Source organism: Neofelis nebulosa, chromosome 7 (genome assembly GCF_028018385.1).
Source record: "Neofelis nebulosa isolate mNeoNeb1 chromosome 7, mNeoNeb1.pri, whole genome shotgun sequence".
NCBI classification, from domain to species: Eukaryota; Metazoa; Chordata; class Mammalia; order Carnivora; family Felidae; genus Neofelis; species Neofelis nebulosa.
In genome coordinates, this window is record NC_080788.1 from 135,951,781 (window position 1) to 135,970,846 (window position 19,066).

General features: G+C 39.8%; 1 protein-coding gene and 1 long non-coding RNA gene across 4 annotated transcripts in view; one reads left to right on the forward strand and one right to left on the reverse strand.

Annotated features, from left to right (window-relative positions):
- The window catches only part of CATSPERB (cation channel sperm associated auxiliary subunit beta), a 105,840-nt gene that overhangs the window by 73,173 nt on the left and 13,601 nt on the right, over positions 1-19,066 (reverse strand). For all 3 annotated transcript variants that reach the window (XM_058740042.1, XM_058740040.1, XM_058740041.1), the window contains 3 exons: positions 18,957-19,017; positions 7,432-7,527; positions 2,465-2,614 (listed from right to left, as the gene is read on the reverse strand). In XM_058740042.1, the coding sequence (XP_058596025.1) occupies positions 2,465-2,614; positions 7,432-7,527; positions 18,957-19,017 (307 nt within the window). The remainder of the gene's footprint in view (positions 1-2,464; positions 2,615-7,431; positions 7,528-18,956; positions 19,018-19,066) is intronic.
- Positions 1,407-13,281, forward strand: LOC131517650 (uncharacterized). Its single transcript, XR_009264728.1, has 2 exons — positions 1,407-1,704; positions 12,704-13,281. It is a non-coding gene; the product is annotated as an uncharacterized LOC131517650 (long non-coding RNA).

Genomic DNA, 19,066 nt, shown 5'->3' on the forward strand with positions numbered 1-19,066 from the left:
AAAACTAAGGAATGACCAATGTGGTCAGATAAAAGCAATCAAAGGTGATACCAAGAAAGCCAAGAGGATAAAGTGTTTTGAAGATAGAGTGGCCAGCTGTGTCCAGTGCTGCTGGGAAGGAAAGTAGAATGAGGATAAAGAACTGGCGGCTGGGGACACCTGGGTGGCTCAGTTGGTTAAGTGTCCGGCTTCAGCTCAGGCCATGATCTCACGGCTCGTGAGTTTGAACCCCGTGTCAAGCTCTGTGCTTGTGCTCTCTTTCTCGCTCATAAATAAATAAACATTGGGGCACCTAGGTGGCTCAGTCGGTTGAGCGTCTGACTTTGGCTCGGGTCATGATCTCACGGTTTGTGGTTCGAGCCCCGCGTCGGGCTCTGTGCTGACAGCTCAGAGCCTGAAGCCTACTTTGTATTCTGTGTCTCCTTCTCTCTCTGCCCCTCCTCTGCTCACGCTTTGTCTCACTCTGTTTCTCAAAAATAAATAAATGTAAAAAAGTAAAAATAAAAAATAAACATTAAAAAAAAGAAGAAGAACGGATGGCTGGAACCGACAATATGGAAATCAGGAATGGTCTTGGGAAGAAACGTTTCACAAGACTGGCGGGCACCAAACACTCATCTCTCATCTCTAGTGGAATGAAGACAAAGCGGGAGGTGGGACAACGGAGCACCATCTACAATAAGTTCTTTGCCCAAATTTTGCTTTGAAAGAGAACAGAAAAACAGCTAGGATGCTCCCAAACAAAGGAGGGTTTGTCTGTACGCCAATGGACCCAATCCAGCGAGGAGAGAGAGCAGACGATGCAGAGGGAAAGGTGGCATTTGCAGCAGAGAGGCAGCAGGAGCAAGGTGCTTCGGATGGTCGCAGGGAACGGGATCCAGAACACAAGAGTTGGGGGTGGTGGCCTCCGACAGGTGGAGTCTGGGCAGAGATGCTTCTCGCAACGCAACAGGCGAGAAGGCAAGGCTCACAAGCACCAATGCGGGTAGAACGGCAGGTTTGCAGGTGCAACGACGAAGGAGTGCCTTGTGGTCGATCTTGGTTTTCTATATGAAATATTAGATAAAGGCACAGCTGAGAGTGGGAAGGGGAAGGGGGTGACGTGGAGGGTTTGAGGTGTGGGAAGAGGTGTGAGATAAGGCCACTTGGCGGAATCGGAAAATAAACATACCAGCGAAGAGGGACAGGGTTTCTGGGTGGTGCTGAGGGCCCACTTGAGACTTGTGATCGGGAATTTAAAGTGAGAGCGGTCGGTGGAATGCAAAAGGGAGACTGGCGTGCAGTGTCTTCTCTAGCAACATTCCGCTGTCTCAGGGCAGGACTAGAGGTGGTTTTAACCGGGGTTGGCACTGCTCGGGGAATGGAAGACAGAGCAGGGCAGGGAAGCTACAGAAGGATCTGTAAGGGTGGGCTATGCAAATTATGGGGGAGGGGAGAGAGAAAACCAAGGGTGTTGGGAAGTGGAGAAGGTGGTGGGGACAAGACACTCAGTGAAATCAAAGGAGCGCCGGAGTGGGGGCACTAGAGGAACGTGAGGGGAGGGGGCGTGGACAGTGTGAGTTGCTCATGGTACAGACTCCACAGGTAAGAACATTAGGGGAGATGATGAGGTCCAGAATATGGCCACAGAAGTGCGATGGGGGAAGATCATTGGAGGAAACGAGGTCTGGCCGTTGAGTATTACGTCGGTCATCCATATGGATGGTGAGTTGGATTCTAGGATTTTAGTTTGGATTTTAGGGTGCCCATATTATTTGTGAGTAGTAATATTTTGTTTCTTTTAATTCTTTTATTTTCCTTTTCATTCATTGGGTTTGGGGACTAGAAGGTTACCGATGATCTAGGAAAAACAACTGTCATAATACATTAGAAGTTGAAATGATGGGATGCCTGGGTGGCTCAGTCGGTTAAGTGTCCGACTTCAGTTCATGTCATGATCTCACAGCTCGTGAGTTCAAGCCCCACGTCGGGGTCTGTGCTGACAGCTCAGAGCCTGCTTCGGATTCTGTGTCTCCCTCTCCTTCTGCCCCCTTCCCCACTCATTCTCTCTCTCTCAAAAATAAACATTAAAAAAAAAGTTGAAACAGAGTAGGATGCTTTTAAATACTACAGTAGGAATTTAAAGGCACCTACATAATAAATGAAGTAATGTTATGATGCCTTAGAACATGATTCCCATTTACACAAGGAGTCACCTCTGAGAGGAAATAACATATTAATAGAAATCAGGGGATAAGTGACATTAGGAGAGACACTACAGTCACGATGAACATGACCAAAAGTCACAGAGTAAAAGTAGTTGATCACACTTGCAAGTTGACAAGGGGAAGTGACAAAGAGTAAATTCGCAGGTAGTTTTAGGAGACGTTTTTACTCCGTTGAGTCTAACTCGCACTGCCAGTTAAACACTGCTGTTATAAAACACAAAACCCACACCCAACTTTCAACACAGCCACGGACTTACCGTTGTAGGTTTCATTCAAAATGAAGCCAAGTAACGCTACATCGTTAGCACAGGGGCATTTTGCCACTTTGAGATCCATCACGTGCTGATACACTTTGCTGATATCATTTTTTGTCATTTTGGCCCCGAGATCCCCCTGAAGAATAGGTTCTGTGGAAATCAAATTTAGGTGTTTATAAATCGTGGCTGCAGGCTTGAATAGGGGACGTTACTGCTTTCCTTTAAAGGTTTTTTTAATTTTTAATTTCCCCCAAGTTTTTATTTAAATTCAAATTAGTTAACAAACAGGATAATATTAGTTTCAGGTGTAGAATTTAGCAATTCAACACCTACACACAACACCTGGTGCTCATCACAAGTGCCCCGTTTAAGGATTTTTAAAGCACTATGTAGAGGGCCTATTTCATTTTCCAAAAAGCGGGTGTATTACCTCACCCTTCATCAGCTAAAAAAAAAAAAAAAAAAAGGTTGATTCTTATTTTCCAGAGTAGAAGGAATGAAGGCTAAGTGCCCTTCATGGGGGCCTGGCACAGTCACACTGCAGAAGAACGTGTGGGATGGCAGACACTGCTTTGGTCACCTCTGGGGACGAGGACTGGCCGCAGGATCTCTCCCTAGAAATGGAATTGCTGGGTCATAGGACACTTACGATGGAGAACAGCTCCTGCTTCAAAAGCCCACACCACACATTTACTTTTTGTTCTCTTCCTCCGATTCCACAGAAACGGCAGCAGATATAGAACAATGGGAATAAATCCAGAATACCAGTAGATGGGGAAAGGTATCATTAGGGGCCGAGACACTGGGGGATTTCCAGAAGAGACACAGAAGCTGGGCTGGGATTACAAGGAAAAACCAATGAGAGGGGTACAGGTCCACCCCTCAACCTGGCAATCTATTCTTGGATATGCAAAGCATTGGGGCTGGATGAAGTCAAATTTTAATGATAAGAAAATAGGGGAATTTTTTTTTCCTCTGAAAAATGAGAAAAGGGAGTACAAAAAGCAAGCCAGGGCAATTTGACAGAATACTGCTGTCTGAATTTCAAAAACAGCCAAGGGATTTCTAAAAAGAAGTATCTAGGGGCGCCTGGGTGGCTCAGTCGGTTGAGTGTCCGACTTTGGCTCAGGTCATGATCTAGTGGTAGGTTCAAGCCCCATGTCGGGCTCTGTGCTGACAGCTCAGAGCCTGGAACCTGCTTCGGATTCTGTATCTCCCTCTCTTTCTGCCCCTCCCCTGCTCATGCTCTGTCTCTCTCTGTCTCAAAAATGAAAAAAAAAACCATTAAAATAATAAAATAAGGAGATATCTAATAATTGATTCTTTAGCTGTTTACATTTCTACAATGTAGATCTTTACCATTTCCCCCAAATCTGCGGCAAAGCCCAAAGACTTTAAGTGATACATTTTCCACTTCCTGCAAAAGCAAGAAATGGAGGTAGATTTCCATCTGGGTTGATACAGTGTAGCTTAGAACAGAAAGAGATAGAACTTATAAACCAATGTTATTCACTCTGAAACTCAAAGGCATTTGGGGTGTGGCAGCTGACTCTCCAGGGTGACAGCATGTCCGTGCAGGCAATTAATAACCAGATCTTACAGGACAGAGAGACTGGACCTTGTTGCTGGGACATGATCACATCAAAATGAAAACACCTCGATGTACAAGCTCCCTAGAGTCAGATACTATATTTTAAATGTTTTAAGAATGAGGGAGTGGTTATAAGTCTTGACTACTATTGAGAAGTCAAGGAGGAGACAGAAAAGGAACCCTTATGAAAGGGAACCAGGGATTGTGATTAGGAACAGTGTTAGTGGAGGGGTCTAGGGGGTGGATTTGGAGTTAGTAGTGAGTAAAGAGTTCCTACTCTAGCCCTAACTTTAACCCTTAATTGCCCCTTCTCAATGCTTTCTCCCCATGTCTCCAGCATTTCAGTCAATGAGACCATCACCCATTTGACTGCTCAATAAGAAATCTAGGATTCATTCTGATTCCTGTCTGCCTTATCCCTCGTCCACCAGGAAGGAACTCCTACCAGCTCTACTTCCGAAACACATTCTCAAGATTCTTATTTCTCACCATCTCCACCCCCCCGGCCCATGTGCCCCGGCCCACCTCCCGTGTGGACCAGGGCAACAGCTGTCAGCCAATCTCCTCTATGCCCTTCTTGCCATCCTTCTCTGAGTGTCTTCACACAGCAGCCAAGGTGACCCACTTAGAAAGCATGAGTCAGAATGGATCCCTCTGCAGCTTCAAACGCTCCAAAGGCTCTTCCTTAGAATAACACCTGCACTTATTACCATGCTCCCTGCTGGCCTCTCCAAACGTATCATAAGCCACTCTGCCTGTCGTTTACTCTGCTTCCACATCACAGGCCTCCTTTCCCTTCCTCAAACACATGAATCTCATTTCTGCATCTGGAACCTTTAAGATCAACTCATTTGTAGAACTCTTTGCTACCACGTTACCTCTATACGTTCTAAATGAAGTGTACGCTAACATTTAAATGCAGTAGAGGGGCGCCTGGGTGGCGCAGTCGGTTAAGCGTCCGACTTCAGCCAGGTCACGATCTCGCGGTCCGGTCCGTGAGTTCGAGCCCCGCGTCAGGCTCTGGGCCGATGGCTCGGAGCCTGGAGCCTGTTTCCGATTCTGTGTCTCCCTCTCTCTCTGCCCCTCCCCCGTTCATGCTCTGTCTCTCTCTGTCCCAAAAATTAAAAAAAAAATTAAAATAAATAAATAAATAAATAAATAAATGCAGTAGATAATAACCCGGGTGCATTTCAATGTGTTGTGATTCAGATTTCAAAAATATTTTGAAAACTGAAATAATTATGGACTGTTACTTCAGTACTTAAAGGTAGCTAGCACAGGACTTCAAAATATCCATCTCAAAGGCTTGCGATTGCTATTGAATAACTATTAAAAAAATCTTTTTAATGTTTATTATTTTTGAGAGACAGAGCATCAGTGGGGGAAGGGCAGAGAGAGAGGGAGACACAGAATCTGAAGCAGGCTCCAGGCTCTGAGCTGTCAGCACGGAGCCCGACGCGGGGCCCGAACTCAAGAACCACGAGATCGTGACCTGAGCCGAAGTCAGACGCTTAACCGACTGAGCCACCCAGGCGCCCCAATAATTGACTATTTTTTAAAAACCTGGACGCGGGGCACCTGGGTGGCTCAGTCGGTTAAGCGGCCGACTTCGGCTCAGGTCATGATCTCGCGGTCCGTGAGTTCGAGCCCCGCGTCGGGCTCCGTGCTGACAGCTCAGAGCCTGGAGCCTGTTTCAGATTCTGTGTCTCCCTCTCTCTGACCCTCCCCCATTCATGCTCTGTCTCTCTCTGTATCAAAAATAAATAAACATTAAAAAAAAAAAAAACCTGGACGCTATGACAAAATAATAAAGCACAACATTTTGTCATTTTCCAGGTATTTTAGTTTCGGTTAAAGAAATAAAACAATATAGAATGATTGAAGATATCTCTGCTCCCTTTGTGGCTCCATTTCCAAATTTTCCCCAAATGCAACCACTATCATGAAATTGCTGTGTATAATTCTAATCCCATGTTTTTACATTTTTACTACAATATATATGTACCCATCAATGGTACATAGCATTGTTATGTGTTTTCTAAATTTTGAGTAAATGTTCTCCTATTCTATTCTGAAACTTGAATTTTCATTCAATGCTTTTGAGTTCTGTTCTTGATGATATAAATGGGTCTATTTCCTTCATTTTAACAGAAAATTCTACAGGTATCTGTCTTTTCCCCTATTGATGGACATTTAAGTTGTTTCTCATTTCTATTACAAATAATGCTACATTAAATAGATCTGTCTTTTGCACACATGCAACCTTTGTTCTAGACCAGTTCTCAATCCTCTGCACGTCAGAATCACCTGGGGGGATTTTTTTTTTCTTTTTAATTTCAGATGGCTGGCTCCACTTCTAGAGCTCAGATTTTATTTTATTTTATGTTTATTTATTTATTTGGGGCGGGGGGGGAGAGGCAGAGAGAGAGGGAGAGAGAAAGAATCCCAAGAAGGCTCTGCACTGTAATCACAGAACCTGAAGTGGGGCTTGAACCCATGAACCACGAGATCATGACCTGAGCCAAAATCAAGAGTCAGATGCTTAATCCACTGAGTTATCCAGGCACCCTTAGAGGTCAGATTTTAATTGACATAAGGTTGGGTGGGACATCATTACTTTTCTTAAAGCTACCCACTTTCCTAAAGCTACTACTTTCCATAAGATGTATTATTTATTTATCTTTATTCTGCATTCTACATAGCACCATTATCAGAGTGGGAGTAAAAGAATAAAAGTAAAAAGCATCTGAAACTAATATTACACTGTATGTTAAATAACCGCAATTTAAATTTTAAAAAAAAGGGAAGGCGAGGAAAGTAAAGATAAATACAAGATCCAGGAATGAGGACTTAAAAAAATACAATTTAATGCTATGGATGATCAAAAATTGGACTATAAGTCAGACAATTGGAAAAGAGAAGCCTAGACAATTATATCACTCAGTATTCATAACCTTAAAAGAACCAATTTTTCATGAAAAAATGTAAATGTTCCTACAAAGAATGAGCAAATATTTTTGCTGATGGTCATCATAAAGGAAACCGAAATGCAATGAACAGTATCTTTTGTAACATGTTCATAGAATGTGCAAAAACCAACTTTATAAAGCCATTATTTATCATGACCTCCATATGATTATAGAAAAAAGATATATTTCCATATTTCTATAGCGCTCTTTGCAGACCTCTATTAACCATTAGAGGTGTATTTAATTATTTGTTTTCCTCATCAGTATGGGAGCCCCTCAAGGGTAATGATCATCTCTCTCTCTTTTTTATCGCTAGAACTTAGCACGGAGTCTGGCATATAGTAGGTTACAACCTTTGTTGAAAGAATATTATGAATTCCATTTTACTTTTATCTGTTGGCATTTACCTCGGACATTATCCAATAGTGTTCCTTCAGTGGTATAAATATGTAATCCGTGTTGTAATGTGATCCTTACTAACCATTCTTCTACAGCTGCGATATCTGTTTGAAAACAAAAGGCAAATAATTAGCTATTTTTTGTGTGTGCCGAGTTGGTGAAATTTAAGGCTATATACACATGACCAACAACATTATTACTCATTTCCCAATCGCTTTGACTGCATTTAAATATAAGGTTTCCCATGCTTTTCCTACAGACATTTTGATGATTAAATAAATTTAAAAAAAGAATTATGAAGTGGTCTTACTACCACAACCATAAATCCACATAATATTTTAGATCATAATTTTTCTATAAGAGCTGTTGTGGCTTGGTAAAAAGCAAATGATGGCACTTCATGTGAAGTGGTATACTATTATTTTAAAGCAGACCATGATTAATTAAAATATATAGTGTAGGGGCACCTGGGTGGCTCGGTTGGTTAAGCATCCAACTTTGGCTCAGGTCATGACCTCACAGTTTGTGGGTTTGAGCCCCGCGTCGGGCTCTGCACAGACAGTGCTGAGCCTGCTTAGGATTCTCTCTCTCCCTCTTTCTCTCTGTCCCTCCCCAGTTTGCTCTTTCTCAAAATAAACTTTATATATATACGTGTGTGTGTGTGTGTATATATATATATATCTACACACACACACACACACACATGTATATATATAAAGTATATATATAATGTATATATATAATACATATATATGTATATATATGTATGTATGTATATACATATGTATATGTACATATGTATATGTACATATGTACATGTATATATATATATATACACACACACACATATATACACATAAAGAATATATATATATTCTTTATGTGTATATATATGTGTGTGTGTGTATATATATATATATATATATATATATATATATAGTGTAACCCCTAGGGCCAACACACAAAAAAATAATTTAAGGTATAAATAATAAGTCGATAGTAGAGATAAATAGAATAAAACATAATTAATATAAATGAAGACAGAGAAAGAAAAGTAGAACAGAAGAGGGGTGTCTGGGTGGCTCAGTCAATTAAGTGTCTGACTTTGGCTCAGGTCATGATCTCATGGTTCATGGGTTTGAGCCCCACATCAGGCTCCACATTGTCAGCGTGGAGGGAGTGTGGAGGGGCAGGGATAGAACTTTCTGCCTCACACAGTGTACTTTCCCCAGGCTGGTGGTCTGCACATCCTGTTTCCCGTTTCCTGCCCGCCGACCCTTTCTTGGTTCCGTTCCTGGCTGCTGATCCACTCACGAGCTCAGGGTCTGGCCACCACAGACACCTGCCCCCTCCTCCTGTGGGGTGAGGGGCAGAGTCACACAATGGCAACACAAATGCTGGCCACTTCTTCCCCCCTGTGGCTTTCACTATTGAGTTTCTGTTCTCACTGGCAAGTCCATTCACCAGTACCTCAGGCTCAGCACAGAGCCTCATCCCACGCAAAAATTTCTGTCTGCCTGGGACAGGCTCCTGGTCCCTGAGGGTGGCTGGACTTGTGCCCTCTGGCTTCCCTTTGGGCTAAAAGCTCTTCCTACTCTGGTGGTCATTTTCTTCAGAATTACAACTTCTCTCACATGAGGGACACTGACCCCACTGGGGCCCAGATCCCAGGGGCTTATCTTTTAAAGGGGGGTGGTAGGGGCAGATTTAGCTGGGGACAGGGCTTATGATTCTGTTGTCGTGGATGAAATTAATAACTAATATTAAGTATTAGTTATTAAATTAACTATTAAGTAACTAATATTAAAATTCACTGGTTCATGAGAGAAAAAAGAAAACAGAAGGAATAGAAAATACCCTGATGATAAATTTCAAAACAACCATATCAACAATTACATTAAATGTAAATGATCTAAAAATACCAGTCAAAAGATTTCCAGACAAGATGTAAAAATCAAGACTGAATATGCTATCTATAAGAGATCCACTTTAAATATAAAAGTATATATAAAAATATAAATATAAAAGCATTGATGGGGAAGCCATGGGTGGTGAACTCAGCCTGGGAGCTCTTGTGACATGGGCCAAGGCTGAGGCTAAAACCAGGGTGCACTCGTGAAAAATATGCCTGACCCAAATGACAGCTGAATGGGTTTTCATGTACACCCAGGCATCTAGTTGGGTCTGTGCAGTGGCTGCTGAAGTAGCTAGTGTGCCCAAATAGATCAGATGATATTTGTGCTTCTTGCTGTCACTATTTTCCATCAAGCAATTCCCGGACTTTGAGAAAGATAATGGTGTGAGAAAACATCATGTATGTTTCTACAAAAGGAGCTTCCCACGTGACTGGCTGACCCAGAGAAGTCAATCTTTGGATGGATGACTTAACTGGCCCTCCGTGGGACTGGTTCAGAGTTGGTATGTTCATAACCATCTTTGACTTTTAAAATATGAAGAGCCCTGGGGATCCCCACGTCTTGGATAACTCTTTACAAGTTCTGACTAAAGACAGAAATGGTATGGTTCCTATAATGGCACATGGAGTGATTGAATATAAGGAAAAGTGTGGATTTAATTCTTTTTAAAAAATTTTTTGTAAATGTTTATTTATTTTTGAGAGAGAGAGAGGCAGAGAGAGAGAGAGAGGCAGCGCAAGAGCAGAGGAGAGGCAGAGAAAAAGGAAGACCTAGAATTGGAAGCAGGCTCCAGCCTCTGAGCTGTCAGCACAGAGCCCTGCATGGGGCTGGAACTCAGGAACTGCGAGATCATGACCTGAGCGGAAGTTGGATGCTTAACCGATTGAGCCACCCAGGCGCCTCTGGATTTAATTCTTTATTAACAGTAACATCCAATTATTATCTATTATAAATCCAATTAGGTTGGATTTATAGCAACTGCATCTCTTCCCACATGTTTATTAACCAGCACACGCTTCTGGTGGTAATACTAATCCCGCTCATCCTAAACACACAGGAAATATTAATCCCACCTGCAATGTGGTTAATGTAGTGAAAGATGTATATCAAACAGCCAAGAAGCCATGCAATGCAGGGTTAGCTGGTAAATCCAGAACTGGAAGTCGAAGAGGTTCAGTGACAAAGCTCCACACAAACCTAGTCAGGTCGTTGATGTGCCCTCACATCGGTCTCACACGCTATTCAAGAATCCAGTGGGAACAACAGTAGAACTGCATTAAGAGTTATAGAAAAGAGGGATATCCGGCTGTTCAAACCCTAGTTACTTTGGGTAAAGAAGATGTGTCCACTAGATAAGTGACCAAGGCGATGGCATCCCATCACTATGGGATAGCTATGGGATAGCACCATAGCTATTCCAGTGCTTGAATGTTTATTTTTGCCAGACTAGCTGGTTGTTTTCCATGGAGTCCTTCCTACAGCTCCAGTTCCTCCGTTACACTAGTAACCTGAGCAATTTTTCATCCTATCTTGTTGCGCTATGGTTAATTCCCTCCTCACATGCTCTGCTCTCTGATTTAAATTTCTGCCTTCCTCCATCTGATTGGATTCTCGGGGGGAGGTATCAGTACTTTTGTGTTTGATCTTATTTACTGACGCCTTGATTTTATTTTAAAATTCATTTGTGCGCTTTCATTCTGTTGGTCAATGTGTTCTAATGGTTGCCTTGGGAAAAACAGGCAAGAGAATGAAAAAAAGAAAGATACATTATGCAAATACTAATTCAGAGACAGCTGTAGTGGCTATATCAATACCTGACAAAGACGATTTCAGATCAAGGTAATATCAGGAATAAAGAGCAGCAATGCATATGATAAAGGGATCAATTTGCTAAAAAGCTGCAACAACTCCAAATGTGTACATGTTTAACAAGAGCTTCAAAGTACATGAATCAAAGGCTGATAAAACTGAAAAAAGAAATCCAAAAATCCACAATTATACTTGGATATTTCAAAACTCCTCTCTCAGTAACTGACAAAAATCAGTACGAATATAGAAAAGCTGAATGCTATCAAACCAACTGACCTAACCAACATTTATAGAGCATTCCAGCTGAGAATCGCAGAAGATTTTTTTCACGTGTGCGTGCAAGATTCCCCAGATGAGCCATACCGGACATCTTAACAAATTATCATATGAAATATGTTCTCAGAACACAGAATTAATCTGGAAAAAATAGATAACAGAAAGATATCTGGAAAATCTCCAAGTATTTGGACATCTTACAACGTACTTCTAAATAATCACAGGTCAAAGAGAAAGCAGGAGGGCAAATGAGAAAGTATTTCTAACTGAGAGAAAATGAAAACACACCACATCGAAATTTACGAGACGCAGCGAAAGCAGTGCTAGAGAGAAATATATAGCAGTAAAATATTTATATTGGATAAAAGAAATACCTCAAATCAATGATCTGAAGCTCGGGTTGAAAGACAGTCAAGGCCTTATACAGAGTCAAATAGTAAATATTTTGGGCTTCGTGGGCCATATGGTCTCTGTCACAACACTAACTGTGGCATGGTAATACAAAAGCAGCCCCAGCAAACACATAAATTGATGAACACGGCTGTGTACCAATAAAACTTTGTGTACAATCACAGGCTACAGGCCAAAAGTGTAGTTTGCCGACCCCTAATCTACAGGTTCCCAAATTAAGAAACTAGGGAAAAGGGGGCAAATTAAACCAAAAGCAAATAGAAGAATAAGATAAAGAGTGAGGTTCAATGAAATGAAGGCCAAAAAAATCAACAAAACAAAACAAAACAAAACCCCCAGAAAACTAATATTCTCAATCAGTGAAATCAAAAGATGTTTATTTGCAAGGGTCTATAAAATTGAGGAAACTGCCAGACTAATCAAGAAGAAAAAAAGGTGCAAATAACTCATATTAGAGGTGAAATAGGGAACCTCACTGGGGACTGTCTATTCTACTTGCTGTGTCATAAATTCAAAAATGTAGATGAAACGGAAAAGTTCCTACAAAGATACAAACTGCCAAAACACACTTGAGAAAAACTAGAAGATGCGAATGTTCCCACATCTATTAAGGAAACTGAATTTGTGGTTAAAAGCTTTCTCACAAAGAAAACTCCAGACCCAGATATCTTCACTGGCCTGGAGAAGCTCACCAAACATTTAATGAAAAGAGAGTATCAATACTACAAAATTCCTTCCATAATATCGGAGAGACTCTTCCTCATTTTATGTGTGTATGTATTTGTTTATTTCTGTTTTTAGAAGTCAGCTTTATGTTCAGTGTTATTTAGTTCTAACAGCCTATGTACTTACTTTTCCTTCCCACCAGGTTTACCTGCAGGCCGAGATTTCAAAAACCCCAACAAACAAACACACAGCACTGTGGGATTTCAGGCAGTGACCACCTGCATTTCATTTTGGCAATTAAACCAGGACTCCCTTTCAAAGAAACTTCTATGCAAAGTGCCGTGTTTCTAGAATGAGGCGCGTGTTTTTTCAACCTTGAAGTCACCCTCTTGAAAAGAAGACCCAGAAACCCAAGCTTTCAGAACTTGGTTATAGTATCACCATTGCTATGGTAATTTTACAACCAATAGCCCCCAAAGTTACTTTATTTAACAGAGGGCTTCAAGACCAGGCGGAATTTCTTGGCAATCTCACCTGCCCCTGCTGACTTGACTGTTCTACATCTGTTTCCATGGGAATCTTCACCCTTAAAGTCCAGGAGATGACCTCAGCTGCACCAAGTTGCCAAGCAGAGCCCATCCGGAGAGGGAGGGGTGGGGGGATTTGGACACAGGGCCCCTTGCTGGTCCCAGCACTGCTGTCTGACCCAGAAACAATGAACCTGTTCACTATTCATAAACGCTGTCCAATAAAGAGCATGCATCAAAACTTAAAAGCCAACCTTTCTGCCCAGATTCCTGGATAAAAAGGATTTTTAAAAATCTGTATAATTTGAACCAAAAGGGCAACTATTAAAAATAAACCAAGAAAAAAATAAAATAAAATAAAATAAACCAAGAAATATCCAGAAACAGGTTTCTAGTGAAAGCTTGACTTCCAATGCAATAAAATGATTTAGACAGGTTCTTTTATCTATGGGGAATGCAATGGTATCACAGCCCCTTAGTTAAGCCTTCTGAAAATCCTTAAGTAGAAAGCATTTTAATTCAGAGACCAAAGTGAAAATATCTTTGAAAGAAGAATAATGTGGCTAGGAAACCTTGTGCCTCTTGGCAAATATTTTCCAACCCACCATGAGCTTGGGCTTTCTGGGAAGGTCAGTGGTTTCCCAGTCAAAAACATTCTTGAAGTCATCAGGAATGGAGGGATGGAGACACAGCATCTGGGCAGGTGTGTTTCTAGTTCCATATCTGGGGCTCAAGAGCCAAAAAGCTTGATCCTGCAGGGCCTCATGAAGACATTCCCCAGGGTGATAAAGACTCTAAAGCATCTGAGGCTCCATAAGAACTCCTGAATGTTACCAGCTGTGCTGGGCTACCTGGACTCTTCCCCAAAGCCTTGCATTGTCTGTCCTTTTTCACTTAAAGTTGAGCACCACCCTGGCGTTCATCAGCAGCATGCACAACAACAAAGCAATTCATTTTATAGTGATAGCTTTATTGGATACCAAATGGAGATGAAGACATTAGGAGAAAATAAAACTCTAGACTGATAACCACAAGAACCTACTAGCCAAATGAGTCCAACAATATATAAAAAGGATAATACATCATGACCAAGAGTTGTTTATCCTAGGATTACAAGGCTAGTGCAAAATTCAAAAATGAATCAAGGAAATCTAGCATATCAACATACTAAACAAGAAAATCCTTATTTTCTCAACAGATGCAGAAGAGCATTAACAAAATGCAACACCAATTTACCACAAAAACACAGCAAATTAAGAAGAGAACTTCCTTAACACGATAAAGGGTATCTACAAAATACCTAACATAATACATAATGTTGAGATATTGAATGTTTCCCTCCTAAAGTTGGAAACAATGCCTAGATGTCCTTTTACCATTCTTATTCAACATGGTCCTGGAGGTCCTGCCTTTACAATAAGGAAAGAAAAAGAAATAAAATGAATACATATTAGAAAGGAAGAAATAAAATTACATCTGTTTTTCCACATAGAAAAATCAAAGAATATACAAAAGGCTACTTGATCCAATAAGTGACTTTAACAACATTGCAAGGCACTTGGTCAGTCTACAAAATCAATCATATTTCTACACAGCAGCAGTCAACAGTTGGAAATTCAAATATTAAAAATAACCCCTTAGGGTGATGGGCATTGAGGAGGGCACCTGTTGGGATGAGCACTGGGTGTTGTATGGAAACCAATTTGACAATAAATTTCATATTTAAAAAATAATAAAATAAAATAAATAAAATAAAAAAAATAACCACTTATACTATACCAAAGCCATGAAATATTTAGTTATAATTTTTTTTAATGTGTAAGATCTCTATGCTGAAAACCACAAAGCCCTGATGAAGTAGTTCAAAGAGGATGTAAATAAATGGAGAGGTATACAATGTTCATGGATACAGTGTATACAGTGTCCACTGGTAAGATGTCAATTCTCTCTATAGATTTAATGCTATCCAACATTTTAAAACCACAGGAGTTTTCAAATGGAACTAAATAAGTTTATTCTAAAATTTATAAAGATAAAAGAAGTATACTAACCAAAACAATTTTGAAAAAGAAGATCAAAGTTGAAGGATTAATATTACTTATTATAAGCTTATTATTTATAAAGCTGAAGTAATTGAGACAATTGATATTTGTGAAAAGACAGGGAACCCAGAAATAGTAATACAATGGAGACAAAGAGTTTTTACAACAATGGTGCTGGAATAACCGGATATCCATATTCCCCCACCATTAACCTCAGTCCATATAACATACAAAAATTAGCTCAAATTGAGTCATAGACCTCAATACAAAACCTGGAACCATAAACCTCTAGAAGTAAACATAGGAGAACATCTTTGTGAATTTGACTTAGCTGTGATGCCAAAAGTGCAATCCATAAAATAAAAAACTGATAAATTAGACTTTACCAAAATTAAAAACTCTGATATTTAATATATCTTAAAGATATGTATATATACATAATATATCTTAAAGATATATATGTATGTGTATATATATATATTTTTTTTTGAGCGAGAGAGAGAGTGAGTGAGCATGAGTGGGGGAGAGAAGGGCAGAGAGAGAGAGAGAGAGAGAGAGAGAATCTCAAGCAGGCTCTATACTCAGTGGGGAGCCCGATGTGGGGCTGTATCCCATGATCCTAGGATCACAACCTAAGACAAAATCAAGTTGGATGTTCAACCAACTGAGCCACCCAGGTGACCTAAGAGATATTCTTAAGAGATGAAAAATATAAGCCACAGCCTGGGAAAAAGTATTTGTAAGTCATATATCTGGTAAGGGATTTGTATCCAAAATATATAACAAACTTGCAAAAGATCTGCATAGGTAATTCAAATGGCAATATAAGCATAAAAAATGTTCGATGTCATTATTATTAGGGAAATGCAAATTAAAACTATTATTAAATGCCACTACACACCTATTAGAATGGATAAAATTATACACACACACACACTCTTATATATGGAGTCAGATAACCTGCTGGTGAGAATGCAAAATGATACAGCTACTTTGGAAAACAGTTTGACAATTTCTTATAAAGTGCAACTTACATTTGCCACGTAACACAGTGATCCTACTAGTCAATATTAGCTAAGTGCAATGAAAGTTTATGTTCATAAGAGAACTTGTATGAGAATGCTTGTAGCAGTTCTTCCCAAAATTGCCCCAAACTGGAAAAATACAAATGCCCTTCAATAAAATTAACTATGGTTCATCCATACAATGGAATCCTATCCAGTAAGGAAATGGAAGAAATTGCAACACAGATGAATCTCAAATGAATTACGCTGAGTGAAGGAAGCCAGATTCAAAAAGCTACGTATTCCGTGATTCCATTTATATGACTCTACAATAGGCAAAATGATAGGAAGGGTAAACAGATCTGTGGTTGCTGGGGTTTGGGCAACAGGGAGAGGTCACTACAGGTGGGGTAATTTTATTGGGTCATGGATCAGTTCTGCATCTTGATTGTAGTGATTACACAACTGTATACATTTGTGTGGACTTCTAGACCTAGACGCTAAAGAGGGTACATATTACTGAATGTAAATTATACCTCATTTTCAAAGGGAAAAAATGGACAAATTATGAAGTGTAAATCAAAGAGCAACTCTTTTGACTTTCAATAGTTATACGCTGTTCAAACTTCAGGCTGCCTCCAGCACTCTCTAGCTATCACTACATCTCCCTACGGCTCCATGGGCCTCAGTTAAATCATTTGAAAATGGACATCATCGGGGCGCCTGGGTGGCGCAGTCGGTTAAGCGTCCGACTTCAGCCAGGTCACGATCTCGCGGTCCGTGAGTTCGAGCCCCGCGTCAGGCTCTGGGCTGATAGCTCAGAGCCTGGAGCCTGTTTCCGATTCTGTGTCTCCCTCTCTCTGACCCTCCCCTGTTCATGCTCTGTCTCTCTCTGTCCCAAAAATAAAAAAAATTAAAAAAAAAAAAACGTTGAAGAAAAAAAAAGAAAATGGACATCATAACGGGACCTACCATATAGGGATAAATGAGTTAATATAAATAGAGTGTTTACAGTAGTGATGAAATACAAGGATTCAATCAATGTTACCTGCCAGCTCCACCATTACTATGATGACTGTTTTTGCTACCTTGGTGGTTGATGTGACCTCAACTACCCTTCCCAAGATGTTATGTTTACATAATACTCCAATTCACGGCAGGACAGGAAATAAGATACGATTAAGGAAGAAAAAAATGAATGAGAAAGTATGATCTCCTTTCCCCTGAATACTTTTTTTCCCAATTTCTAGCATATTACTAATTAGACCATCCTCTCCTATTAAATTATGCACTCAAATATATTTCTTTTACTCGGTCCTGGGAGTTGTGGCAGAGCCCATTTGGTGTCTTTCCATAAAATACTCAAGCTCTCAGCTCGCCTTTGTTCCTCTCTGGGTCACCCTAGAATCACTGCATTTCTGAAACTAAAGTTTGTAAATAGAAGAAGCAAAAATAACGAGTGATCTTCACTTTTTCAGTTCTCAAAGTAATATCAATATTATGGCAAGGAGCTAGAATGATCCATCCTTATACTGATGAGAGTGAAGTTAGAGAAAGAAAGAACGAAAGAAAGAAAGAAAGAAAGAAAGAAAGAAAGAAAGAAAGAAAGAAAGAAAGAAAGAAAAAGAGTATGATTTTCTGGATGAATTCCTTGAAAAACAACAACAACAAAAAAAACCCCACCAAGCTTTCAATAGATTAGTTTGGAAAAAATTGAGATGAATAAAGGATAAAAATGTCGATATGAACCATATCAGGTATTACAGCACTGGGACTTCTTTTACAGACTTTTGCTTTGACACTTTCCTATTTGGAATCTTTTCTATCATTTATCTGATGAACCCTCACTTTTACTCCGAAGGACACACAATTTCATATGTCCTTTAATTACTCCTGTACCTAAAGGGGTTGGCCTATAGGATTCCCATTGTCCTGGTCCCTCATGACTATTTGATTGATACACAGGTGGATGCTGGAACAACACTTGTTGATTAAAGATACTCCTCTGGGAATTTGGAATTGGGTTGGTCCCTAAGAAATATATACTTAAAAAATTGACTAGCAATGAGGCATGTTTAGGAAGATAGTCTGCAGAGAGAGAGAGAGAGAGAGAGAGAGAGAGAGAGAGAGAAACAAATGTAGATTTACAGAAAATATAGAAAAGAGAAATAGGAGGAAAGCAGTCTATGGGGTCTTGATGACTGTCCATTTATTAGTACTAATTCCTTCCCGTAACCTGGTTGCATTTTTATTTGGTTCCATGACAAAAGCAAATGTTTTATTTTTCCTTCAGTGAAGCCAAGTTGGTTTCTGCTTCTTTCCCCTACCATATTAAAACAATTTACCCTCCATCATTTTTAATCTATCTCATTAAATGTATCTCATGCCTCAAGATCTACTAGCTCAGTCCACCAGCTCAATACTTATAACTCCTGATATTTTACTTTCCTCCTTTTCCATCTGAGTATTTGCAGTAGGATATAAAGCTATTTATGCTGCCATGTAACATTTAATAGAAGACTCCATAGTGAATAATTCATTACATATTGCAGTCTATTTTAAGGTAACCTATTGGCACATGAATTTCTTGATGCTATAGTTTTTGAGTTCTAGAAAATGAATTTATTTAAATGAAGGACAATATAAATGTTATGTGTGTCAAACCAATCTATCTATAATAGAATTGCCAGATAAAATACAGGAACCCAGGTTAAATTTTAATTTTAGATAAAGTACAATAATTTTTAGTAAGTATGTCTGAAATACTACATGAGACATCATATGGAATAGCAAATAATTTTTAATACAATAAATAATTTTTTATTTGCTAAATTTGGCAATCCAGACCCGTGAGTAAAAGAATTAATTCGGATCACTCTTACCTGTATTTTTCGTAATGTTTTCTCTGGGAATTTCAATCAACCAGTAGAGTCGATCACTGAACTTGAATAAAGAAGACATCAGAACACAGTGTTTTACAATGTTCGTGGCC